This window comes from Sapajus apella, unplaced genomic scaffold, assembly GCF_009761245.1.
Source record: "Sapajus apella isolate SASKATOON/1434 unplaced genomic scaffold, GSC_monkey_1.0 scaffold43, whole genome shotgun sequence".
In the NCBI taxonomy this organism is placed as follows: Eukaryota; Metazoa; Chordata; class Mammalia; order Primates; family Cebidae; genus Sapajus; species Sapajus apella.
In genome coordinates, this window is record NW_022436983.1 from 13,000,258 (window position 1) to 13,027,515 (window position 27,258).

The window sequence follows — 27,258 nt, forward strand, 5'->3', positions numbered from 1 at the left end:
CTATGGACTGTCCAACTGAACAGGATGGGCCCCAAACTCTTCCAGGTGCACAAGTGTGGGGGCAGCTGTGGGGTGGGAGATGCGCCACCTGCTGTGTATACTGGTCCTTGGGGGCTTCTACCCCTTGATCTGATTTAGTATCAGGATCCAGTCCAAGGTAAAACTGGATCTCAAGTGTATCTGAGAAGTTACACTGATTCTAAGAAAGTGCTGGATTCCTGAGACAGAAAAAGCCCTTTCTGTCAGGACCAGCAATATCTCTGTACCCTGGGGTCACCTAAGACACACAAGGCTGGTCCAGCAGCACCCTGGGCTCAGGAGTCTCTGACAGAAGGAGGAGCTCCCAGCTCCCAGTAGCCTCCTAAGGGTCTTGTCCCGGGTACTGTGAAGACACGAAATGATATGGCTTGGCTGTGTCCCCACCCAAATCTCACCTTGAATTATAGCTCTGTGTCCCTGCCCAAATCTCACCTTGAATTATAGCTCCCACAATTCCCACATGTTGTGGGAGGGACCTGGTGGGAGGTAACTGAATTGTGGAGGTGGGTCTTTCCTGTGCCGTTCTCATGGTAGCGAATAAGTCTCATGAGATCTGATGGTTTTATAAGGGGAAAACCCTTTTCACCTGGTTCTCACTTCTCTCTTGTCTGCCATCATGAAAGACGTGCCTTTCACCTTCATCATTGTGAGCCTTCCCCAATAACATGGAACTATGAGTCCAGTTTTCTTTATAAATTATCCATTCTCAGGTATGCCTTTATCAGCAGCATGAAAATAGAATAATACACCAAGGAACACCAAGAAAGACGCAGAAGAGGATGCGCTCTCCAGGGAAACAACAGATACAGAGTGAGAACAACAGGGCAAACCCATGCCTGCAGCTCGGCTGCACGGCCCAGACCCGGGATGGACAGGGGTCATTCTGGAATGGGACCTTGTTTTGATGCCCTATGATTATGGCTTATGTCTAGCCAGTCACATCATCTATCACCAAAGAAAATGCTGACTGGGTCATTTTTGTCAGTAGCGGGGGCAGAGAGACATTCCATAAATATCTGACCTTAGCTCCACAAGCACCCACAGTGGGCACCCAGTGAATATTTGTTGACTGACGCCATAAACAATACCATTGGATTTCTTCTAGGAGAGATGAAAAATTTTTTAGAGTTTTTTTGACTTTAGTCAACACCAAGGAGAAACTCAAATATGGTCAATACTGTAATCTTTGAAAATCCCTTAAATCGTCCTTAAAACTCCATGACCTGAGCCTTTAGAGGACCACATGCAATAATGAACTTCTGTTGTTCTTTAATGCAAGCCAGCTGTTGCCTTTTTATTTCCCTTGGAGCAGTCAGTGAAGCTCAGGTCAAATATTTTTTTTCTTTTTTTTGAGACAGTCCCACTCTGTCGCCCAGGATGGAGTACAATGGTGCGATCTTGGCTCACTGCAACCTCCGCCTCCTGGGTTCAAGTAAATCTTCTGTCTCAGTCTTCACAATAGCCAAGAGTTGGAAGCAACCCAAATGCCCATCTACAGATGAATAGATTAACAAAATATGATATATATACACAGTGGAACATTATTCAGTCTTAAAAAAGGAAGAAAATTCTGACATGTTACAACAGGAATGAACCTTGAGAAGTTATGAAATAACGCAGTCACAAAAAGATAAATGCTGTACAATTCCACCTATGTGAGTTATGAGGAGTAGTCAAGTTCATAGAGACAGAAAGTAGAATGAATGGTGGTTGCCAGGGGGCTGTGGGGAGGAGGAACAGGGGAGGGAGGTGGTTGTTTAATGGATGTGGAGTTTCTGATCTGCCAGTTGGAAAGTTCTGGAGATTTGTTGCACAATGATGTGAATATACTTGATGCTACTGAACTACACACTTAAAATGGTTAAGATAATTAATTTCATGTATGTGTATTTTATCACAATTTTTACATTAAAAAAATTAGGGCTGGGTGCAGCAGCTCACGCCTGTAATCCCAACACTTTGGGAGGCCGAGGCAGGTGGATCACCTGAGGTCAGGAGTTCGAGACCAGCCTGACCAACATGGCGAAACTCCGTCTCTACTAAAAATACAAAAATTAGCTGGGCGTGGTCGTGGGCACCTGTAATCCCAGCTACCTGAGAGACTGAGGCTGGAGAATCAGTTAAACCCGAGAGGCAGAGGTTGCAGTGAGCCAAGATTGCACCACTGCACTCCAGCCTGGGTGAGAAGAGCAAAACTCTGTCTCAAAAAGTAAATAAAAAATAAATTAAAAATTGGCACATATACACCATGGAATATTATGCAGCCATCAAAAACAATGAGTTTGTGTCCTTTGTAGGGACATGGATGAACCTGGAAACCATCATTCTCAGCAAACTGACACAAGAGCAGAAGATCAAACACCGCATGTTCTCACTCATAGGTGGGTGTTGAACAATGAGAATACATGGACACAGGGAGGAGAGCACTACACACTTGGGTCTGTTGGGGGGAAATGGGGAGGGTCAGTGGGGGGTGGGGAGTTGAGAAGAGATAGCATGGGGGGAAATGCCAGATATAGGCGATGGGGAGGAAGGCAGCAAATCACACTGCCACGTGTGTACCTATGCAACAATCTTGCATGTTCTTCACATGTACCCCAAAACCTAAAATGCAATAAAATAAATTAAAAAAAAAATTAAAAGTTAAAAAACATTAAAAAAAAATTTTTTTTTAATTTCAAACATTTAAAAACCATGCTGGGCATGGTGGCTCATGCCTGTAATCCCAGTACTCTGGGAGGCCGAGACGGGTAGATCACGAGGTCAGGAGTTCAAGACCAGGCTGGCCAACATAGTGAAACCCCGTCTCTACCAAAAATACAAAAAAATTAGCTGGGCATGGTGGTGGGCGCCTATAATCCCGGCTACTTGGGAGGCTGAGGCAGAAGAATCACTTGAACCCGGGAGGTAGAGGTTGCAGTGTGCTGAGATTGCGCCACTCCAGCCTGGGTGACAGTACAAGACTCCGTCTCAAAAAAACAACAACAAAAAAATCACAATAGTAAATACTTGGCAAATGTTAGCCACGTGTCTCCCCTTTCCACACATCATCTCATTTTCTCTCAACAATCCTGCAAGGTGGGTGCTATTACCACCCCTCCACAGATGGAGACACAGAGGCCCTGAGCATTGAAGGTCAAGGTCACTGGACGAGTAATGTATTTAAACTTGTGCCTGGGTCTCAGCCCACAGGCAGTCGCCTTCATGATGATGCTATTCCACTTCTCTTCGGTCTGATTTCCACCCTGGGGTGGCCAAAGATTTCCAACACAACTTGAAAACCAGCAAATTAGATAAATCTGACAGCTCCCATCTATGCACAGGCTCACATCTCACTTCTGAGCCCCAAGCAGCTGCGGACGAGCCTAACCTGCCCTTCCCACTTTGTTTTCTTTCACTGCCTGCTTCCAGCTCACCCTCAGCTAAACTGTACTCCCCTGCTTCCAGCCCACCCTGGGATCCCACCTCAGGCAGGCCTCAGCTCAGGCTGTTCTCTCCATCTGGGCCCCCCTGTCCAAATGGTGCCCTTTTCCAAAAGCACACTTTAATAACAAAATCAGCTTAGATTTTCTGGGGCCTACTTCCATGATCCCATTTCAGCTTCCCAACCACCTTATGAAGAGGAGACGATTACTGTTCCCATTTTACAGATGAGAAAACTGAGACTTACAGAAGCAAAGGTCACACAGCTGGCAAGTCCTAGGATGCTCCTTCCAGGCCTATGTGACCTCAAACCCCAAGTCCTTCTCCACTTTACTAAGGTGGAGGGTCAGGGGTTGCCATGTGCTTTCCTAGATTTGTCCATCGAATGTGAGACCTGCCATCTCTGAAGCCCCAAAGACTTCATCTGGGCCCCTCCACCTCTTCTTGGACATAATGGCCGGTTGCCAATGTGTCTGTCTCCCTGGTCAGGAGGGTCAGGGTGAGACTGGATGAAGCCCAGGGCACCAGGGCTTCCCAATTAATATTTTAGTTATTCATTCCATTTAAAACAGCCAGCCCGTCCACTCCCGCCTCCAACCCGACCCTTTGTGATTTTTATCAAATTGATCACCACCTGACAATGTATTATAGGTTTACTTACGGTCTGTCTCCCTTACTAGAGGAAGCTCCATGAAGGTAGTGGCTTCTGGGTCGTGTTCCCTGAGGTATCCTAGGACAGCACCTGGCAGAGCAGGGGCTCACTCCCTGTGTGCTGAATGAAACAACCCACAACTGAGAAATGACTTCAGCAGATTTTTTTGAAGGATAAAAAAGTGAGGTCCCTAATGTGCTCAAGATGTCCTCCCTATAGGGAGACGTCATTACTGAGCACTTACTAAGCAAACTTAGCCCTGGTCCTAGAGGTCACAGGGGTTACAGTCAGGGTGGTGTACAGGGTACAGGCAGGAATGAATTCCAGCAATGAGTGTATAATTCCACTGTCTGACATACCAGTAGAAGTCTTGTGGCCTGCGACATTTGGAGAACAAGCCTGAGTAGGGCCAAAATGTGAAGAATGAGAATGGGCATGGTGGCTCACGCCTGTAATCACAGCACTTTGGGAGGTCGAGGTGGGTGGATCACGAGGCCAGGAGTTTGAGACCAGCCTGACCAACATGATGAAACCCTGTCTCTACTAAAAATAAAAAAATTAGCCAGGCATGGTGGCACACACGTCTGTAATCCCAGCTATTTGGGAGGCTGAGGCAGGAGAATCACTTGAACCCAGAGGGAGAGGTTACAGTGAACCAAGATTGTGCCGTTGCACTTCAGCCTGGGCAACAGACAGAGCAAGACTCAGTCTCAAAAAAAAAAATGCTGGGTGCGGTGGCTCATGCTTGCAATCCAGCACTTTGGGAGGCTGAGGTGGGCAGATCACATGAGGCCAGGAGTTCGAGACCAACCTGGCCAACATGGTAAAACCCTGTCTCTACTAAAAATACACAAAATTAGCCAGGCACCTGTAATCCCAGCTATTCAGGAGAATGAAGCAGGAGAATCACTTGAACCCAAGAGGTGGAGGTTGCAGTGAGTGGAGATCACACCATTGCATTCCAGCCTGGGCAACAAGAGTGAGACTCAGTCGCAAAAAAAAAAAAAAAAAAAAATTTGAAGAGTAAGAAGATGTTGCCTGGGAAAAGGGAGGCAAGGGGTCAGGGTGGCCTGGAACAGCAGGTACAAAGTTCCCAAGGAGGGAGCATGGGGTGCCTGGGTACAGAGGGCTGTTGATAAGTGGTCACAGATACAGCTGGAGGTGTAGGCCAGGGGACAGGGATGCACACAGCCTTCTGGTCCGTGTAAAAAATGTTTGCTCTTTTCCCTAAGAAAATGGGAAGCCAGAGCGGGGTTTTAGGCAGAGGGTGGTACCAATGACATCAGAGCAGCTTGAAGCAGAGGTTGGCTAAATGGAAAAGGGACTGGATTCCACCCTCACCCCTTCTGCCTGTTGTCACACATTCCAGAGAGCCAGTTCCCCGCCCCTCATCAGCAGTCCCGGTTTATAACGTACAACACTGTTTACAAAACACACAGGCCAAAAGAGAACACAGTGAGAAGCCACCCACTGACACTCCTCAGGTCCCACATTAGCCAGCCCGGGTGGATGACCCAGCCTTTGCAGCCCAGTGGCACGAGAGTAGCGAGAGATGGTTTGAGCCTTATGAGGAATTCTCCAGACTCCAGCCTTTACGGGAGCTACACGCTGAGCTATGACAACCTAATCAGTCAACTGTACCTGTCCAACTCCTCCTTGGGCCTTAGGCCTAAAAAGTATAAAGTCTCCCAAAAAGTATAAAGTGTCAGACACTGCACTGGGCCTTTTATGGCTTCAGCTCCTTTAATTCTCATGACAACCTTGGCGATGGGTACATTACAAATGAATAAACGGAGGCACAGAGAGGTCATTGAACTTGCCTGATCACTGTTACAAAGCCGAAAAACTAGCACCTGAGCCCATCTCTACCTGATGCTGCACACGAGGCTGCGGAGGTCAGAAAAACGGAAATGCTGACGGTGACATGTGCATCCCATTTCTGGTGCTGGGCAGGGAGCCTCAGCCTCCTGGCCTGGAGCCCAGCCACTTCCAACTCTGCCTCTTACATTTCTTTATTAGGAAAAATAATAGTAATTATCAACAGAGTCACCAGACCTCTAAATAAACGCACCCTTGCTTATGCTTGATTAGGTAAGGCCTCAGATGTAGCTCACACCATTTATGAAGCAGTTTTATCCACACTATGACAGTATGATCCCCACGGTGCGTGATAGAGAGACAGAGGTAGAGTGACATACCCAAGGTCACACAGCAAAGAAGTGGCAGTACCAGTTTTCCAGCCCAGGTCTCCAGGCTCTGCAGTTAAAGGAATGCTTTGAACACTCACTACCCGCCTACCCCTGCCTCCCAAATCCTTGGGGGTGGGAAAGCTCAGGCTGGCAAAAGTATTTTCAAGGAGGCCCATGGCCCAGAAGGCTTGAGGCCACTCTAATACCACTCTCTTCTGCTGTCTTCATGCACTTCACAGTTGGGGAGACTCCAGTGGTCTCCCCTGTGCCCAGCCCTCCCTCCCCAGGCTGAAGGGGAGGGCTTTATTCCACCCTCTGGAGTATACTTCCTGAGGGCAGGGCTCATTTTGTTCACTGCTGTACACTCAATGCCTAAAGAATGCACACAGTAGGTGCTCAACAAATATTTGGTGAATGAACAAATGCATGTTCCCAAAGCTTAAAATGGAGTTTCAAATTTTCTGCAATGAAATAAACACTGACTTAGGAAAAAGAGGGCTCCTGAGCTGAATCCTACTTCGAGTTAGATAGTTCTCTGGAATTCTGGCATGGCCCTGCTTCTAACTCCCTGTGCGACCCCAGGGAAGGGCTGGGCTGGTCAGGGCAAAGGCACTGTGGAGGCCAACTCTGTGCCAAGAACTGGGTCAGCCTCTCCAGGCAGGTAGCTCATGTTTTTATTTCTTGCTTCCTAGCTGTGTGGTCTTGGGGAAGTTACTTCACCTCGCTGAGCCTCAGTTTACCCAGCTGTAAAATCCACTCAAAAGTCAGCAGCCATAATTCTTCCCTCCCGTAACTTCAGGCAGAAGACATGGCCTCCTTGTAACATGAGGGGCCTGAGCTTTTCTCCAGAGGCTCTCCAAGCCCCCCTGGGATTCTCTGTTTGAGAGTCTGCGGGGAGACAGGGAGAGAGGGGGCGAGGGAGTCCTGGAGGCCTTCCTGACGGGGGCGTGGAGGGGCCACGTGGAGCAAGGGGAAGGGCAGTGACCCCTTGTGACCTTGGGCAAGTCCCCTTCCTCTCTGACCCTGACCAGCGTCCACCTTCGTCAAGAGAGCGGCTGGGTGACCTCTAAGAACTCGGAGCAGGAGGCCGGAGTCCCCCGAGTGGTCCGCCCGGCCTCAGTTTCCCCGTCCGCCGCCCCACAAGATTTCTAAAGGCACTTCCGGCTCTGAAAACAACCGCTAGCAGGCGGCCTGGGCTCCGGGCAGGCAGCGCGGGGAAGCGCCCGCTGCTTCCTGGTGGGTCCGGTGCCCGGGGCGGAGGGCGGGGCGCAGGGCAAAGGGCCACGGGGCCGGGCCAGGCTCCGGGTGCCCCGCGTGGGGCCGGCGGGGAGTGGCCCGGCGGGGTGCGCGCCTCCGCGGCCTGGCGGCCCCGGGGCCCCCTTACCTGGAGGCGGCGGCGAAGGCGAAGGCGAAGACAGAGGCGGCGAAACCGGCTCGGGCTCCTCCTGCCCGGCCCCTCCCCTCCCCTCCCCCTCCCCTCCCCTCCCCGCCGCGTCCGCGTCCCGGCCGGTCCCGCCGCCTGCCCTGAGCGCGCCTGGTCGCCGCCGGCCGGGCGGAGCCCTCGGGAGCGCGTCGCGGGGGCGCGGGGCCTTCCGGGCTCGGACTCGCGAGCTGCAGGTCCCGACCCGGCCCGGCCCGCCTCCACCACCCACCGCGACAGGGGCGCTGGCCTCTGCAGGTGCCCGGCCAGCCCGCGGCGCCACCGCTGTGTGTGGGTCCATTTACCCTCCAGGAAGCAGCGAGGCCGCGCGGCGCGGGAGACCGGCCCTGCAGGGCTGTTACTTGGCAGAAACTGCCCGCGAAGGACTCGGCCCGAGAGTGGCGTGCCCTAAAGCCACGGGGATGGAAGTCTTCAAAAATGTGCAATGTTGAAGAGCCAGCCACAGAAACCCCCTTCCCGCACGTACATGCAGCACTTTGTAGTTTGCAAAGTGTTCAGATATCCAAGTTCTTCCTGATTCTTCTTTCATTTTCCCTAACCCTAAGTTTGGCCCTGTCTCAGGGCCTCTGGAGGCTCCCTCCCCTGGGACGCTCTGCCTTCAGACCTCCCTTTTCCCCAGTCCATTTCCCGCTTTCCATTCTGGTCCCCTCTCGGGATGGCATCTGAGAGTCTTCCCTGACCACCCAGCACAGTCAGCCATTGAACAGATTTACTGAGCACCTACTATGCGTCAGTCACTGTTCTAAGGGCTGTGGAATCATGCACCAGGCTTCCAGTCCTGTTCTATTTTAATCGTAGCTATTTATCACTCTGAAATTATTTTGTTCATTTTTCTGTTTGCTAGTTTACATTCTGTCTCTCCAACTTTTTTTTTTTTTTTTTTTTTTGAGACAGAGTTTTGCTCCTGTTGCCCAGGCTGGAGTGCAATGGTGCTGTCTCAGCTCACCGCAACCTCAGCCTCCCGGATTCAAGCGATTCTCCTGCCTCAGTCCCCCCAGTAGCTGAGATTACAGGAACTGGCCACCACGCCCAGCTAATTTTTGTATTTTTAGTAGAGTTGGGGTTTCACCATGTTGGCCAGGCTGGTCTCGAACTCCTGACCTCAGATGATCCGCCCGCCTAAGCCTCCCAAAAGTGCTGGGATTATAGGCGTGAGCCACTGTGCCCGGCCCCAATTAGAGTTTAAAAGCCCTGGGAGTGGGTGGGTTTCAGTTCCCTTGCTCTCTGGGACTGTCCGTGGCACTCTTAGGTGCTCAAAAGAAGCACTTAATGAATTGATGTCTTTCCCCTAGCAACCCTATGAAATTTCATCACACCTATTCTACAGGAGAGGAAGCTGAGGCTCAGGTCCAGACAGTGCAGAAACCACAGAGGTAATGAGTGTCAGGGCTAGAGCATGAATCATCGCGGCCTCAGAGGCTGTTGCTCTTTCTCCCAGTGCAGACAGTCTAGGGCTGTGGGAGGAAAAGGTGCCGACGTGAGTCAGAGACCAGCATCTCAGCTCAGAGCCTGGGACTCAGGCACCTTGTGGAATGTTCCATCCCCCATCTGCTTATCTCCCCACTGGCCAGTCAGGACCAAGAAAAGCAGCTCTACCCACCCATGAGGTTATTGTGAAGATCAAATGGGTCAATCATGTGCAGGCTTTAGGGGAATAAGGGGTTCTATCTGTCAGTCCCTTCCAACCAGGTAGGCTTTGTGGAACCAGGCACTGCTCTACACGCCTCTGCTTTGCCCTGTTTCTAATTTGGTTAGAGACCTTGTGTTGAACACACTTGTCTTGGGATATTGGATCTTGTTTAGCCATTGCCCAGCACCCAAGCCTCACCCTGGTCAACCCCACCGCACACAGGCCCTAATGCCCTCATTGAGGCTATGGGTAGGAGAGATAGAGAAAATATATTGACCTCTTTTGGTGTATGCTTTTGAGATTTTTTTTAGGTTTGGTATTGGACACTGAAGAATTTAGTTTCCTCTAAGTAACTCTCCCCCAAAGGAATGTTTAGGGAGTCGTGGGAGGGGAAGCCTTCTGATGAACCATTGACGACTTCAACTGGGATGTGCGGAGTGGCTGGTGGGGTTCTAGACACTGAGGGTATAGCAGGGGAAAGAACTGAAGTGTTTCCAGCAAAATCATGGAGCTTACATTCTGCTTTGGGGGATGGGTAGAGGGAGATGGACAGTAAACAAACTGATTTTATTATTATTATTTTGTAATGAGACAGAGTCTCGCTCTGTCGTCTGGGCTGGAGTGCAGTGGCACAACCTCAGCTCACTACAACCTTCACTACCCAGGTTCAAGCGATTCTCATGCCTCAGCCTCCCAAGTGGCTGGGATTACAGGCTTGTACCACCATGCCTGGCTACTTATTATAATTAGTAGTAGTAGTAATAGTAGAGACGGGTTTCACCATGTTGGCCAGGCTGGTCTTGAACTCCTGACCTCAGGTGATCCGCCCACCTCGGCCTGTCAGAATGCTGGGATTACAGGTGTGAGCCACCATGCCCAGCCAACAAACTGATTTTAATTTGTTTTACAGAAAAAGTAAAGCAGGGAAGTCATGCTATAGAAGATGAAGCAGTCAGGGAACCCCTGCCGGCGATCTTTGAGGAGGCTATCAGGTTACAGAGCAGAGCATCCAAGGTAGACCCAACAACTGCAAAGGTCTTGAGGTTGGAGTGTGGTTGACCTTTATAAGAAAAAGGTGCAACAGAAGAATGGAGGGTGCTGGGGGAGAGTCCTGGATGACATGAGGTCAGACAGGTAGTGGGGGCCATATCACTGTGAGTTTTTTAGAAATGCTGATGAGGGCTGGGTGCCCTGGCTCAAACCTGTAATCCCGGCACTTCGGGAGACCAAGACGGGTGAGCCGCTTTAGCCCAGGAGTTTGAGACCAGTCTGGGCAACATGGTGAAATCCCGTCTCTACAAAAAATACAAAAGTTAGCCGGGCATAGTAGGCCAAGATTGTAGTCCCAGCTCCTTGGAGGGTGGAGGATGCAGTGAGCCATGTTTGTGCCACTGCACTCCAGCCTGGGCAACAGAGGGAAACTGTCTCAAAATTAAAAAAAAAAAAAAAGCTGATGCTTAGACCTAGGGCTGCCAGATTTAGCAAATGAAAATAGAGGACTCTCTGATACATTTCAATTTCAGATAGACAATGAATAATTGTTTAATATGAGTATGTCCCAATACTGCACAGGATAGAATTATGTTAAACAATTACTTATTGTGTATCTGAAATTTAAGTATAGCTGGATGTCCTGTATTTTACCTGGCAACCCTATTTGGACCCTGCTCTCAGAGATTCTGATTCCATTGGTTTGAAATCTGGCCAGGCATAGGTGTTGTTCAGAAGCCCACAGGTATTTCTTTTCTTTAAAAACAAAACAAAACAAAACAAAAAAACCAAAATACCTGCCTGGGAACGATGGCTCATGCCTGTAATCCCAGCACTTTGGAAGACCGAGGCGGGCGGATCACCCGAGGTCAGCAGTTCAAGACCGGCCCAGCCAACATGGAGAAACTCCGTCTCTACCAAAAAAAAAAAAAAAAAAAAAAGGTGGGTGTGGTGGGTGCCTGTAGTCCCAGCTACTGGGGAGGCTGAGACAGGAGAATCGCTTGAACCTGAGAAGCAGAGGTGGCAGTGAGCAGAGATGGCACCACTGCATTCCTGGGCAAAAAAGCAAGACTCCATATAAAAAAATAATTTAAAAAAAACCTTTAAGAAAGGTTTTAGGTTTAGGGGTACATCAATGGCTCCTGACCCTGTGCAGGTTTGTTATATAGGTAAACTCGTGTCACGGGATTTCGTTGTACAGATTTCATCACCCAGGTATTAAGCCCAGTACCCAGTAGTTGTTTTTTCTGCTCCTCTCCTTCTTCCCAACCTCCACCCTCAAGTAGGACCCAGCATCTATTGTTCCCTTTTTTGTGTTCATGAGTTCTCATCATTTAGTTCCCACTTATAAGTGAGAACATGCAGTGTTTGGTTTTCTGTTCCTGCATTAGTTTGCTAAGGATAAAAGCCTCCAGCTCCGTCCATATTCCTGCAGAAGAGGTGATCTCATTCTTTTTCATGGCTGCATAGTATTTCATGGTATACATGTCACATATTTTCTTTATCCACTCTGTCACTGATGGACATTTAGATTGATTCTATGTCTTTGCTATTGGCCCACAGGTATTTCAAATGTGTGATCAGGGTCAGGAGCCACTGATGTAGGGTCATCTACTCAGGCCTGTGGATGGAGAGTTGTAGAGTGTTGGGGGCAGTGAACTGACATGATCTCACCTTTTAAAAGGATCCCATTGGCTGCTGTATGGAGGGCAGAGAGACAGGAGTGGACAGAGGCAGCTGGTTAGGAAGCTATTGCAATAGTCCAGGCCAGAAAGAGGCCTGTATTCATTGGGTACCTACTATGAGCAGGCACAAGAGCGTATAATGGAAACAGAGGTTACTGGGCCCTCCGTTGTTGGCCCTACCCCGTTTAGAATTTCTCAGGGATGTGGGAGCCTAAGAATTTGTATTTTTAATATGCTCCCCTGGTGATTTTGATGATCAGTCAGGTTTGGAACAACTAAACTATTGAATTTAATTTTTGTGGAGGTTCTAGAAATCACCATGAATACTGCTTAGGGATCACTGTCCCTGCTACTGGCTCCGTGTGTCTTCCATACATACCTTATATCCTTCAACCCTAAGCACTATATGTGATTATTAGCCCTATTTCTCAGAGGAAGGAACTGAGGCCCAGAGAGGTTAAATAACTTGGCCAGGATCACCGAGCTAAAAGGTGGCAGAGTCAGGATTTGAACCGGGGTCTGGCTGATTCTGCTATCCTGCCCTTGTTATTTACACCTCTTTAGATGTTGTGGATAATGGATCCTCAATGGGAGAAGCCTGCTTTGCTATGTCCCTCTGATGTTTCTCCTCCTAGGACCGACTTGAGGCCTGGCCTGGCCAGGGTGTTTGTTGAGTGGAACTGAATTCTAAGGGGGCTGTCACTGAAGGCAGCCCATATCCTTTCCCATAGAGGATCCCTATGATACTGTTGTGCTGAACTTGAGACCGAATGAGCCCAAAGGCCATTTATGGTCATTTCTTTCCTTACCACACTCAGAAATAAACCGAGCTCTCCTGCAGAGGAATCGGACACTCCCTTAGAGGAAGGCCAGGGTGGAGGTTGCTTTGGATGATGCGTGGTTACCATGGATGTGACATTGCTGAGCAATCTGTTTGTGTTTCCAAGCCATCTTTGACCCAGATAACTGAATAACTTTATGTTAATTGGACCATCAACTGGCGTTGGCAGAGCTAAGTGTTGGGGGTTTGGAGTCAAAGCCATTTGGGTTAATATTTCCCCTTACTGTTTTCTTTTCTTTTCTTTTTTTATTTTTTTGAGACTAAGCCTTGCTTTGTCATCCAGGTTGGAACGCCGTAGCACAATCTCGGCTCATTGTAACCTCCACCTCCTGGGTTCAAATAATTCTCTTGCCTCAGCCTCCCAAGTAGCTAGGATTACAGGCATGTGCCACCACACGCTAAGTTTTGTATTTTTAATAGAGATGGGGTTTTGCCATGTTGACCAGGCTGGCCTCCAACCCCTGACCTCAAGTGATCTGCTCGTGTTGGCCTCCCAAAGTGCTGAGATTACAGATGTGAGCCACCGTGCCCAGCCACCCCTTGCTGTTTTCATATGTCAGGTAATAATTATGTAGTTTCCTGCCATATCTCTTACACAGAGGCTTGAGTCATGACCTCTACCTGCTTCTTATCTAAGAATGCTTTGTACTTGCCCCCGGTCTGATATTTTCTAATGTGTGAGACCTGTATCACTGGTGGTACCTGAGGTACCTCTAGCTGGTACGTGAACCTGCATTAAATCACCTTGAATCACACGGTAAGAAAGCGATTCCCTTCAGTCCTTATTCTGTTGGGATTGTTTGACGCTTTTGAATTTTCAGAACTCTTCTAACATTTGCTAATCTTTGGTGTTTATTTTATTTTATTTTTTGAGATGGAGTCTTACTCTATCACTCAGGCTGTAGTGCAGTGGTGTGATCTCAGCTCACCGCAACCTCCGCCTCCTGGGCTCAAGCGATTCTCCTGCCTTAGCCTCCTGAGTAGCTAGGATTACAGGCACATGCCACCACGCTTGCCTAATTTTCATATTTTTAGTAGAGACGGGGTTTCGCCATGTTGGTCAGGCTGGTCTCGAACTCCTGACCTCGTGATCCGCCCACCTCGGCCTCCCAAAGTGCTGGGATTACAGGCGTCAGCCACCACACCGGGCCTAATCTTTGGTTTTTAATGTAGGAAAATAGGCCTCAGCTCAAAGCCTAGCTTTAGATAGCATCAGAGCTATCTAAAATGTTGAGTTAGGATTTCATTATGTTGTTTATTTATTTAGTAAACTTTTATTTTGGAAGGATTTTAGATTGACAGAAAAGTTGCAAAGAGAGTTACAGAGTTCTTATCTAAGAACTATCTAACTTTCACCCTGTTTTTCCCCAGTGTTAGCATCTTATATAAACAAATGGTACATTTGTCAAGACAAAGAAACCGGTATTGGGTATTGGTACTTACTGTTAACTAAAGTATGGAATTTATCCGTTTTTCCATTAATGTCCTTTTACTGTCCCAGAATCCAATCTAGGACACCACATTGCATTCAGTATTATTTATTTATTTATTGAGACAGGGTCTTGCTCTGTTGCCCAGGATGGAATGCAGTGGCACAATCACAGCTCACTGCAGCCTCAACTTCCTGGGCTCAAACAATCCTCCTGCCTCAGCCTCCTGAGTAGCTGGGACTACAGGTGCACACCACCACACCAGCTTATTTTTATATTTTTTGTAGAGACAGAATCTCCCTATGTTGCCAAGGCTCGTCTCAAACTTCTGGACTTATGTGATCCTCCCATCTCATCCTCCCAAAGTGTTGGGATTACAGGTGTGAGCCATCCTGTCGGGCCAGCATAACTTAATTAAGGAATGCTGGGGGCGGGCAGGGAGAAGTCAGGCCCAGTATTAAGAAGAAGGCAGGTCCAGGAGGCCTTACTAAGGAGGGTGTGGTTTACCTTGCGGGCAAGGAAGAACCACCAAAGAGTTTTAAACAAGGCTGAAATTTGTTCTTTTCCGAAGGCCCCTTTCTGGCTGCAGTGTAGAGAGCGAATTTACTGCAGGACAAAGCTGGAGGCAGTAGTGATCAACAGGGCTAGATGAAGGCTTTCTCTCTAGTGCAATTCACAAAGCTCTGAAACCCTCAGTGCAGCAAATGTGGACAGAGCAGGCATCTCAGCATAAGATTGAACAGACACCAGAGTCTCAGACCAAGCTCTTAGACTCTATGGTATTATTATATTAAGTGTAACTTTTTAAAAGCTATGATGTATGTACAGAGAAAGCACATAGAAGATGTATGCACTGTTTACAAATAATTATAAAGTAAACACCCACCCGTGTAACTACCACCTAAGTCAAAAAGTAGAACAGGCCAGGCAGTAGCTCATGCCTGTAATCCCAGCACTTTGGGAGGCTAAGGCAGGAGGATCCCTTCAGCCCAGGAGTTCAAGACCAACCTGGACAACCCAGGACACAGCAAGACCTTGCAAAAAATAAAAAATATAAAATAAATTAGTTGGGTGTGGTGGCGCACGCCTCTAGTCCCAGCTACTGGGGAGGCTGAGGCAGGAAGATCGCTTGAGCCTGGGATTTCAGGGACGCAGTGAGCTATGATCGCACCACTGCAGTCCAGCCTGGGTGACAAAGCAATACCCTGTCTCAAAGAAAAAAAAAATAGAACATTACCAACATTACCAGCATCCCAGAAGTCTCTTCCTAGTCAGAACCTGCTTCTCCTCCAGAAATACTCTCTTACGTTATTATTCAAGTTTCCTTCAATTTTTTCACTTTGGTAAATATGGGTAGATCTTGTTTCCCCAGGTTGCGTGATGGTGATGGGGGTGGGGGTGGTCAGGAGTGTCCCTTAAATTGTACACCTTGCCAGGCAACTGACAGGCTGATGGGATAGGAGGGTGCCCACTCTGTGTTGAGATCCGTGCCAGGTATGGTACATGTCAGCTAACTGAATTGCTGTAAAATCTGTATCAGGCAGGCCTGATGAGCCTACGTTTCCAAATTCAGGGAAAGCACATACCATACCCAAGGTCACAGACAACGTAAATGGTAGACGTTGGGTGGTGGTTGTTGTTTGTTTTTGTTTTGTTTATTTGTTTTTGAGACAGAGTCTCACTCTGTTGCTCAACCTGGAGTGTTCTGGCACGATCTTGGTTCACTGCAAGCTTCGCCTCCTGGGTTCCAGCTATTCTCCTGCCTCGGCCTCCCAAGTAACTGGGATTACAGGTGTCTGCCACCATGCCCCGCTAATTTTTTTGTGTGTATTTTTCACAGAGAGGGGGTTTTGCCATGTTGGTCAGGCTGGTCTCGAACTCCTGACTTCAGGTGATCCGCCCGCCTCGACCTCCGAGTGTTAGGATTATAGGTGTGAGCCACTGCGCCTGACCCTAAAAGTTGGTTTTGACCCCAGGTCTGTCTTGACCAAGGTCCCTGTTCTTTCCTTGGCTTGTTTGATGGGGGTAGGGGAAAGTGGGGAAAGACGGGAATGATTCGGGGTGGCAGGGGGATGGGAGGTACAGGGGCTAAGAGGGGGATCTACAGCCAGACTGGCCTGCCTGGCTCCGCATTGCAGCCCTGCCGCTCGGGCACATTGCTGACCTTCTCTGACCTTCTCTATGCCTCAGTTTCCTGCCTGAATAGGGGTTTTGTGTTGATTCTACGAGAAGATGTGTAAAATGCCCAGCACGACGAATCATCACACTTACCTCATGGGGTTGTCGTAAAGAATACAAGAGTTAAGTTTAGTTCAGGGAGCTTTAAGAACAGAACCTGCAGGCAGGAAGCGCTCACGAGCATTGGCCACGAATATTGTTCTTTTTCCTTTCCCCCTCATTCATGGGTGTGCACTGAGCTGCAGTTGCTTTGAAATTGCTGCATCTGCAGTGACTTTGCAGACGGTTTTCTTCTGCGGACTGAACCCAGTGATGGGCTCTCGCTGGGTGTCTGGAGAACTACAGCTTGTTGCCTCTGGGGATCATGAGGCCAATGGAGTGGAGGCTAACTAGCCTCCTCTAACAGTGGCTGGCTTGAGCTCCACACCATGTTTCCTGTCTGACCCCACTTGTAGGCAGAGCTAACATGGGCACTGCCCTCCTGGGCCTGACGTCAGGAAAACCTCCCCACAAAGTCAGGCTGGCTCTTAGGAGGGTGGGGACATGTGGTAGGAGGGCTCCCGACCACCTGACCTGTGGCGTTGCTTCTTGCCTGGCATTTTGGAGGGGCTGAGGCCCATGGTGGGATTTTTCAGAAGCCGGGGTCCTGGACAGCTCCTGCATTCATTCAGGGATATTGGTTGCAAGCAATAGAAACTGATTCAGGCTATCTGAAGAAAAGTTAACTGTAGAGAAGGAATCTGAGGCTTCACTGAATCGACCAGAGGGGAAGCATGAGATGTGGGGACGATCTGGTTTGTCGCAGCCACATTCAAAAGCTCATTTCTCCTTGGATCACTGGCTCTAGCTTGGAAGTTCTGGAAAAGAGCATCTTATTGCAATAACGTGGATCAGGGCTTAATAACATGGGAACCAGGCTGCACAGCAGGAGGTGAGCAGGAGGCAAGTGAGTGAAGCTTCATCTGTATTTACAATCGCTCCCCATTGCTCGAATTACCACTAGAGCTCCGCCTCCTGTCAGATCAGCGGCCACAGTAGATTCTCATGGGAGCGTGAACTCTATTGTGAACTGCGCATGTGAGGGATCTAGGTTGCACACGCCTTATGAGAATCTAATGCCTGATGACCTGTCACTGTCTCCCATCACCCCCAGATGGAACCTTCTGGTTGTAGGAAAACAAGCTCAAGGCTCCCACTGATTCTACATGATGGTGAGTTGTAGAATTATTTCATTATATATTGTAATAATAATAGAAATAAAGTGTATGATAAATGTAATATGCTTGAATCACCCCTAAACCAACTCCCCGTCCTGCCCCCACTTCCCTCTGTCGATGGAAAAATTGTCTTCCATGAAACTGCTTCCTGGTGCCAAAAAGGTTGGGGACTGCTGATTTAGATCATGTCACCACCACAGGTGAAACAGGGTGGTGAGTTGCAGGAGGACCAGGGCCCCACTTTGTGTAGTGGTTGCTGGTGGAACTCTCCCTTCAACAAGATTAAGCACAGGGTGGTTTCCTTAGAAAGGGAAATCAGGGGTGGCTGAATCAATTCAAGAGTTGAAGGAAAGAAGAGAAGACAAATGTCCACTGTAGTCCTGTCTTTGAGCAAACAGGCTCTTACAGTGGGTACCTCAGTGTCCCGAAAGAGACGCTGGCCTGCTTCTCACTGCAGACAGGCTGCTGAGAGAAACCGCGGAGAGTGGAAAGCGCAGAGGTAGCCCTGGAGTCAATCGGGTCAAATTCTAGGACCTCACTCACTGCAACCTCCACCTCCCAAGTTCAAGAAATCCTCCTGCCTCAGCCTCCCGAATAGCTGGGACTACAGGCGTGTGCCACCATGCCCAGCTAACTTTTGTATTTTTAGCAGAGACGGGGTTTTACCGTGTTGGCTAGGATGGTCTTGATCTCTTGACCTCACTATCTGCCTGCCTTGGCCTCCCAAAGTGCTGGGATTACAGGCATGAGCCACCGCGCCCGGCCATAATTCAGCAATTCTTAGGCTTCCTGCCTGACTGCACAACCAGGCGGAGATGTGGACTAAGGATTATTCAGGAACTGTGGGCTCTGATTCTCACTCCATCTACAAGGTATTGGGCATTTTTGGGGGTAATCACAGGGCTTCTCTGAGCATTGATTTTTTTTCATCTACAAAATAGGAAAAGGAAATATGATCTAGTTTTGAGAGTCAACCAGACTTGATTTTGAGGCTGACGCTGCTACTTACCTGCTATAAGACCCTGGGAAAGTGACTTAGCTGAACTTGAAGTAGCCCGGTTTGTTGGGCACTGTGCAAGCACAGGCACAGAAGAGGTGCTGTATTGGCTTCCTAAGGTGGCCACCTTCCTAAGGTGCCACTGACTGGCTTAATCAACAGACATGTCTGGTCTCACACCGTTCTGGAGCCTGGGAGTGCAAGATCAGGGTGTCACTAGGGTCAGTTCCTGCTGAGGACTGAGACACAATCTGTTCTGGCCTCTCTCCTTGCTTCTAGTGTTTTCCTGGCAATCTTTGTCATCCTTGGACCTGTCGATGCATCACCCCGATCTCTGCCTCTATTAGGGCCTTTTCCCTGCGTCTTCACACCATCTTTTCTCTACACATGTATGTCTGTGTCTAAATGTCTTCTCTTTGTAAAGATACCAGTTATAGTGGATTAGCACCCACCCTAATGACCTTATTTTAACTCAGTTATCTCTGTAAAAACCTGTTTCCAAAGAAAGTCACACCCTGGGGGTTAGGACTCCAACGTATCTTCTTTGGGGAAACACAATTCCACCCATAACAGGTGCTCAGCATCTATTAATTTCCCTACCTCATTAAATAGGATTGCATAGCCTGCTCAGTACCTGGCACAGATAAATGAATGGATGGATTCTAGATTCCATGGTGTGGGTTTTTTGTTGTTGTTTGTTTGTTTGTTTGTCTGAGACTGTCTTGCTCTGTCACTCAGGCTGGAGTGCAGTGGCACGATCTCAGCTCACTGCAACCTCCGCCTCCTTGGTTCAAGCAATTCTCCTGCCTCAGCTTCCCAAGTAGCTCAGATTACAGGTGCATGCCACCACGCCTGGCTAATTTTTGTATTTTTAGTAGAGACAGGGTTTCACCGTGTTGGCCAGGCTGGTCTTGAACTTTTGACCTCAAGTGATCCGCCCACCTCAGCCTCCCAAAGTGCTGGCATTACAGAAGTGAGCCACTGTGCCCGGCCTCCATGGTGTTTTGAATTCTCTAGAGAGAGAATTCTTCCAGAATTTTGAATTCTTCCAGAGATATACCCTCCCCTACTTAAAAAATGTGATTTCAAGATATTCTAACAAAAATATAAAGTTCTTGAGAACACCTCCAGACACATTCAAGAGCCTGGATCTGATTTCTCTTTTTAATGTGCAAGAAATTGTGGGAAAGTTCTTTCTTCCTAGAATGGCTCTGCTTTGCCACAGATAAAGAATTAATTATTTTAGGAAAGCTTGAAAAACTTCCTCCAGTCATTTGCGAAGGGGTTCTAACAATGAACAGGAGTCCCCAGCAATAAATCAGGTGAGGCAAGGAAGTGGCTCTGGGCGGTGGGACAGGTAGACTCCCACAACCCTCTGTCCCAGACACCCACTAAATCAGGAAGCTGTCACTGAATGGGAAGATGCCAGCTCTTCTTAATTCCTCAGTCTTAGGGACAGGGGACTCACATACCTTGATGACTTATGATGTGCTGGAATGTTCCGTCTGGTACAGCAAAGCAACTCAAAGTCCAAACCCTGGAGTTAAACTCCTGCAGTCTACTCACGGCCCCACCACCATCTCACTGTGTGACCTCAGGCATATTTCTTCACCTCTCTGTGCCTCAAAGTCCTCACTGATAATTTGCTAACAATAGGAGCATAGGTGATAATATATGTAATATACTTTGCAGGGTGCATTTAAATAATGTCAACAATTATCGTTATCATCATATTGTTGAGGACGCTGCTGGTACTGAGGCTGATAATGGAAAAGGTGAATTCTAGTGCCCAGGTTTATTAAATGTCTGTTCTCATCATTCCTGTTAGGGCTTTCTAGAACTCAACCCCATCTCTCTGTTTCTTCCTGCCTTCCCCTCCGTAGTGCTCAACTGTGGATTATTTCACTGATTCCCCAGCAAGCCTAGGAGGTTTCATGGGTAAGAACCTGAGACATAGTGACTTGTGAGTGGAGAACTGGAATTCAAGCCAGGTATGTCTGCCTCTAAGGCTGCTGCATAGGGAGATGGGCCTCATGGGAATGAAATTTGGCCTTTCCCTATAATTTCTCTTCATCATTAGGACCTCCCCCTTGGTCGTAGGCTCAGATTGGCCTGCCCTGGACACTGCTCCTCATTCGACTGGCTGCCCCCTGCTGGTTGTTAAGCTGAACAAGCCCCAAGAAACCGATTTACCCAAGGAGGCCAAAGGTGGCTGACAAAAGCAGTCCCTTAGACACTGGATACTCACCCAGCAGCATCCTGAATCCCCACGTAGGCCCTGGGAAGAGTGTGTCCCCCACCTGCCACTTTACAGGTGGCAAACTAAGGCTCAGAGAAGCTGGGAGTACAGGTGCCACCACCATGCCCGGTTAAGTTTTTTGTGTTTTTAGTAGAGACGGGGTTTCACCATGTTGGCCAGGCTGGCCTCAAATTCCTGACCTCAAGTGATCCACCCACCTTGGCCTCCCAGAGTGTTGGGATTACAGGCATGAGCCACCGCACCCAGCCTGTCATTCTCTTTTCTTCTCTTTAGCATGGATGACAGGTTCTAAAATTCTCTGGCCTCTCTGAGCAGCTGACTGCTAGAATTTAGAGGCTCCTGAAATTAGTTTCTTGCTCTCCATGCACCTCTCAAAAGCCCTCAAGTGCTGACCAGATTCCCGGTTATTTTGGAGTTGCACACAAAGGAAGCAGCATCGTGAGGCAGAAGGAGCCCCGGGTTCATTCTCAAGGGAGCTCTGGCATTGACTGACCGTGCAACCTCAGGCAGGCGAATTCACCTCTCTGATCCTCAGGCTCCTCCACTGCAAGAGAAGGATAATAATGGCCTGTACTTCATAAAGTTGTTGTGAAGATTAACTAGATAGTGCATGTAAAGCAGTTAGCGAAGTACTTGGCACAGAGTAAGTATTGGATAAACAAGTACCCACCGTTATTATGGTAGAAATGGTGCCATTAGCAACTGAACCTTTAGGGGAGGTTTTGATCTTGGTGAAGGGTCTGAGAAATATGACAGATCGAAGAGGAGTGGAGGAGTGAGCGGGAGGGAATGTTCCTTGCCTATCCCACTGGCAGCCATCCCAAACTGACACGCCCAGGGCCAGCTCAGGCAGTGACCCTCCTCCTCTTGGGAGACAGGGTGTTCTTCAGGCCCACTTGGTCTGGCTTAAAGGCGTGGGTCTGTGCATGCCCACACACTCATACACTCTCAGCTCCAGTCGTCATTAGGGCCAATGGCATGGGTATCAGAGTTGCCCTGAGAGGCCAGCACTCCTGTGAGGTTTCAAGTCTGTTTCCCATTTATGGGGCCTTTGGAAGGAAATCATGTGTGGCCTCCCAACCTCTGCTCACCTGCACTCCTACATAAACCCCTGTCTGAGGCTGCCCCTGGCAACCATGGAAAGTCATTTCCTCCAGCTGACGCCTCCCCTGTGTTAAGAAGCAGACATGGTAGAGAGAAGGCAAAGAAAACCTTGCAACTCGCAGGGTGAGGTGGGGAAGGTGGGGTTATTGGTGAGGACCATTGCATTTATGGGGCCTCTTATCTTTATGACAGAAGGTCAAATGGGGCTTGAGATGCAATAACAAAGAGAGTAACATCCATAAAGATCTTGTTCTCACGTGTGGGACTATGAAATAGATGGGTAGCCGAACTCGCTGTATGTGGACCGCGGTCCTGGTAACCCTGAGATTTGCTGCTAAGTCAGGGCCTGGTGGCTCTGAGTGGGGAAGTAAGGATGCTGGGAGCAATTCTCAAACCCTGCCCTTTCCACCCCTCCCCAACTCTGCCAGCTAAATGTGGTACTCCCCCCGCAGCTTCAGAAACGCCATCCCGTCACATACATGTTGTCTCTCCAACACTAGGGTGGACTCAGTGGGAGACCCAAACAACCAGGACATTTGCCGAGGCTGGGATGGGCACGAGATGCTCAGTTAGAGGAAGCAGAATGGGCCCTCCCCGTGGACTCCAAGCTCCCAGGAGGGAAAATGTGAAACAACTGGAAATGTGAACCAACTGCTGCCCCAAACACACACACACACACACACACAAACAAACCAAAGGAAAACAAGAAAATAAACCAGCTACATAAATTGCAAAAAAATGGAATTCCAGTTCTATTCTACAATAGCATCAATACTGCAATACTTTCATCAAGTTATATATCAAAAGACCAGGAACATTGGAATAAGAGGAACGGGCGCTCCCGCCATCTAGTCGTGTTCCAGCAGTTTGTGTCTCCTCCCCTACCCCGCAACAGTTTAGCTCTGCTATCACAAGGATAGGGGCAAGCCTGCCATCCAAACATGTAATTCTTGACCCGGGATGGCCATCTCGGCTTTGGCTCGCAAGCCCCGCTGGCATGTGATTTCCCAAAGGAGCCAGTCTTAGTCTGTCATCCCTTACCCTGCTCACTGTGGAAGTCAGGGGGCCCAAGAGCAGAAAGGGCTGCAGTTGCAGCCTCATCTGAGGGGGCTCAGGCAATGGAAGAGATGTGGCTGTGTTTCTGCTCTCTGCAGAAGAGAGTCCTGGAGAAGGGCCAGCAGCTGCCCCGGGTGCTGGGGAGACAGCAGAAGAGGGTGGACATCAGCAGGGCCAGGGCGATGATAAAGGTGAGCACCCACCGTAAGACACCAGGGTAGACGAAGGGCCCGATGAAGATGATGAGCAAAGCCAGCAGGAGTAGGTGTGCGGCCAGGCGCCGGGCTGCCACGTGGTTGGCACTTAGTTCATCCTGCTCATCCTCTCCCACCAAGCTGGGGTGCCCTGCTGCCAAGGCGGCAGGATCCGCCAGCTCCTGAGGACAGAGCGGTACCTCTGTGCATGGCCGGGCCAGCCGCTCCACCACTGCCTCGTGGTCACGCAGGCTGCAGATGAGGCCCCCGGGGATGGCGGTAACCTTGCGGCACAGCGGGCAGGTGATGGACCAGGTGTTGTCCTGCACACACAGCAGGAGCTTCAGGCAGATGGCGCAGAAGGCATGCTGACAGGCCAGCAGCTTGGGCGACCGGGCACAGCTGTAGGGCTCCCGACACACCAGACACTCCAGGTCACATTCTGTGGAGCCATGATGATCCACAGCGGGGCCCACAGCGGTGACGGTTGTGGTGGCTCCTGCGGAGATGGGCTGGGGCTGCTGTAGGGTCTTGGTGCAGGCCATTGCGGGCACAGGGGCCGGGGGACGCTGTCGCTCAGCACCTGGGCATTGGCAGAGTGTTTCACTCTGGCCAGGCGCCTGCTGACAGCAGCTGTCTGGCACTCCTCTCTCCCAGAGCTGCCCAGCTTGTTTCTTGGCTTACATTGTCCCTTCAGTTAATGTTATGTATTTTCTCAAAGCCTAGGGTTAATCAGTAACTTGTGGGTCTGGAGACTTTGATTGCCTGATAGAAGGGCAAAGGGGGCGGGGCCTAGTGATCAGGATTTTCCTCTTGGGGCTGGGTGCCTGGTGGGTGCTCACAGGACAGTGGCTCAAGCTTTGGGATGCATCAGAATCCAACTCTCTCACCCCCACGTCCTTGATCCCTGAACTTTTTATTTATTTTTGTTATTTAACTTTTCTTTTTTTTTTTTTTTTGAGACAGAGTCTCGTTCTGTCTCCCAGGCGGGAGTGCAGTGGCACCATCTTGGCTCACTGGCATCCACAAACCTGCGCAGTTCATAGACAGCCCTGTGAGTCGGACCTAGGTGGACTGGGGGAATCTTGCTCTCTCAGACACAACCTTTTGGATGTCAGGATGAGTGGGAAAAAGTTTGTTTGCACTTGGAGCACATTTACAGCGGGTGGCCTTGTGAAGAAGAGAGGAGCGGTGAGAACCGTGAGTGGAAGGGGGACAAAGCCCAGCCCAACAGAAAAACAAAACCACAAACAGCCCACAGGTGTTCAGCACCTGCTACCGTCTTCCTTTCTTTAGAGTAACAGCAGTTGTATTCACGGTTACAGTTGTATGGGCCTCCCATCTGGCCCGGCTATGCGCGTCACATACCTGATCGCAGGTGTCCTGCTGTGTGCTAGGCATCCAGTAGTACTAAGAGCAAAACTGCCGTTTATTTGGGCCTACTCTAAGCCAAGCCCTGTGCCAGGGGTCCCGGCCCCCATTTCCCAGAACTTTGATACAGCCCCTTAGGGAAGGGCAGGAAGCAAGGGCAGGGTGTGGTCAGGATAGACTGCTGCTGCCTGCCAAGGGCCCCTCCATGGGGCAGGACCTTGTGGAATCTACGAGCGTCCAAGGTCTGGTTGAATCAATCTCATCAGTTCGTTTAGATGCAACTGGCCTCAGCTCGGTGACGTAGGCTAACAGGACTCGCGTGAGACCGGCAGACATTAGCAGCACAGCAGTTAGGAAAACGTGACTCCCTTACCTTGGCCTGAAGGGCAGAGGGTGGGGTGGCCTGTCCACTCCCTCAAACAAATGTCTCATTCGGGCCACTGTGAACCCAGAAGCCCGTGCAAAGGATCCTTTGGTGCTCATGTCACCTGTCGAGGACCACACAGAGTCCCGGACTCTGATTCAGCTCTTTCCCTCACCCCAGCAGCTGGCACTGCAGGCCACCCTCTGTGTCCTGGAATCACCAGCCCCACAGAGGCTCCCCTTGGGCCCTCTGTTCCTAAAATCCGAATCTCTCACCATCCCATCCCATTTCTTCTCAACCTGTAGCCAGACCACCAGTTATCTCTGTGAAAGGAAAATAAACCTTGGGGTCCCCAAATCACTAAGCCAAAGGGGAAAGTCAAGCTGGGAACTGCTTAGGGCCAACTTGCCTCCCATCTATTCGAAGCCACCCCTCTGCTCCCTGAGACAAAGGCTTCTGTGATTGCCTCCTTTGGAGACGCTAATCAGAAACTCAAAAGAATGCAACGGTTCTTATCTACCTATGACCTGGAAGTCCCCTCCCCACTTCAGGTCTTCCTGCCTTTGCTTAACTTGTCCCACGTTTCCAGATGGAACCCAATGTTCATTTTACGTATGTTGATTGATGTCTCATGTCTCTCTAAAATGCGCGAAACCAAGCTGTAGCCTGGCGCGATGGTTCACGCCCATAATCCCAGCTGTGCTCTGTCCACCCTGGGCACATATCAGGACCTCCTGAGGCTGTCACTCAACCTCTGCAAAATAAACTTTCTGAATTAGCGGAGACCTGTCTCAGATGGTAAGGGCTCACATCTGTATCACGTTTTCCCGCAGATCAACCAGAAGGGACCTTGGATCTAGCCCTGGGAATCTGTTTTTTTCCCCATGCCTCGCGTTCTTTCCGCTTTTTTCAGTAACGGTTTTCTGTTTTCAAGTTGGGCAACCACTGCTTCCCACTGTCATTCTGTGTGTGCATGGTGAGGGTGATCTCTGGCTCCAGCTCTTTGGAAGTGGGCCACTGGTGCGATTCAAGGCGTGCTCTGCTCTGCAGGCTGCAGCCATTGGTTTAGGCATAGGCATGTCATCTAAGCCACGCCCATGAGATTCAATTCTGGAACTTCTGTTGGAACTCTTGAGAAGTTTCTTTGCTGGGTTTCCAAGTTAGAGGATGAAACCCTGGGGCTGCCAGGACCACAGTGTGCAGAGAACCTGCCCAAGAGTAAGGTCAGCACAAAAGAAAAATGAGACAAGAATCAGACAAAGGCCTGATTACATTATCTGAACACCTAGATCTAGCCACGCCTGAAGCTGGACACCTAGCATTGGATTTTTCACAGATATTAACCTATAAAATCTATCCTGATTTTTATTCTTAAGTTAGTTAAATTAAATTCTCTCTTGCAAGTGAAAACTTCTAAGTAACACAGCAATGGACGAAGAAAAGAAGCCTTTGCTTACTCTCTGACAAAGGGTCAGGCTTTGATGAGACAGCCAGACTTTGTACACGGCCAGGAGTGACCTAATGCCTTTGTTTTAGGATGCTAGAAGAGACTCTATGTTTTCTCTGCTTTGACTTGTACTGCATAATGTTCTTTTCTGTTTGTGAGACCCTAGGATGGATTAGGGATGGGAGGAGAAAAATGTGTTCAGCCACATTCATTTATAATAAGAGTAGAAAATCAGGTGGGCCACACAGTGATGTTAGCTTGGCCAGTGCCCCTCTCTAATTTTTCTTTCTTTCTTTTTCTTTTCTTTTCTTTTTTTTGAGATAGAGTCTTGCTCTGTTTTGCCCAGACTAGAGTACAGTGGGGCCATCTTGGCTCACTGCAACCTCCGCCTGCCAGGTTCAGGTGATTCTCCTGTCTCAGCCTCCTGAGTAGCTGGGACTACAGGCACGCACCACCACACCAGGCTAATTTTGTATTTTTAGTAGCGACAAGGTTTCACCATGTTGGCCAGGCTGGTCTCAAACTCCTGACCTCAGGAGATCCGCCTGCCTCGGCCTCTCAAAGTGCTGGGATTACAGGCGTGAGCCACTGCACCCGGCCAGCCAGTGTCCCGCTCTCTAGCCAGCTTAACGGGAAATCAAATCGTCAGAAGGTAGCTGAGTGAGGTTGAAATCAGACCAAGGGAAGTTATTTGGGGTTAGAGTCTGCAAAATAACCTTTTGACATCATTGAGTAACCATCATTAAGAAA

General features: G+C 49.3%; 2 protein-coding genes across 2 annotated transcripts in view; both read right to left on the reverse strand.

The window, feature by feature from the left end:
* The window catches only part of TMCO4 (transmembrane and coiled-coil domains 4), a 108,830-nt gene extending 101,056 nt beyond the window's left edge, over positions 1 to 7,774 (reverse strand). Inside the window, exon 1 of the mRNA XM_032300648.1 lies at positions 7,688 to 7,774. The gene's annotated coding sequence lies outside the window, so the exon portion shown is untranslated. The remainder of the gene's footprint in view (positions 1 to 7,687) is intronic.
* Positions 7,775 to 22,800: 15,026 nt separating this feature from the next.
* On the reverse strand, positions 22,801 to 24,004 carry RNF186 (ring finger protein 186). The gene has a single exon (XM_032300654.1). The coding sequence runs from the start codon at positions 23,869 to 23,871 to the stop codon at positions 23,188 to 23,190; it is 684 nt and encodes a 227-aa protein (XP_032156545.1). The 5' UTR covers positions 23,872 to 24,004; the 3' UTR covers positions 22,801 to 23,187.
* Between the last annotated feature and the right edge of the window lie 3,254 nt (positions 24,005 to 27,258).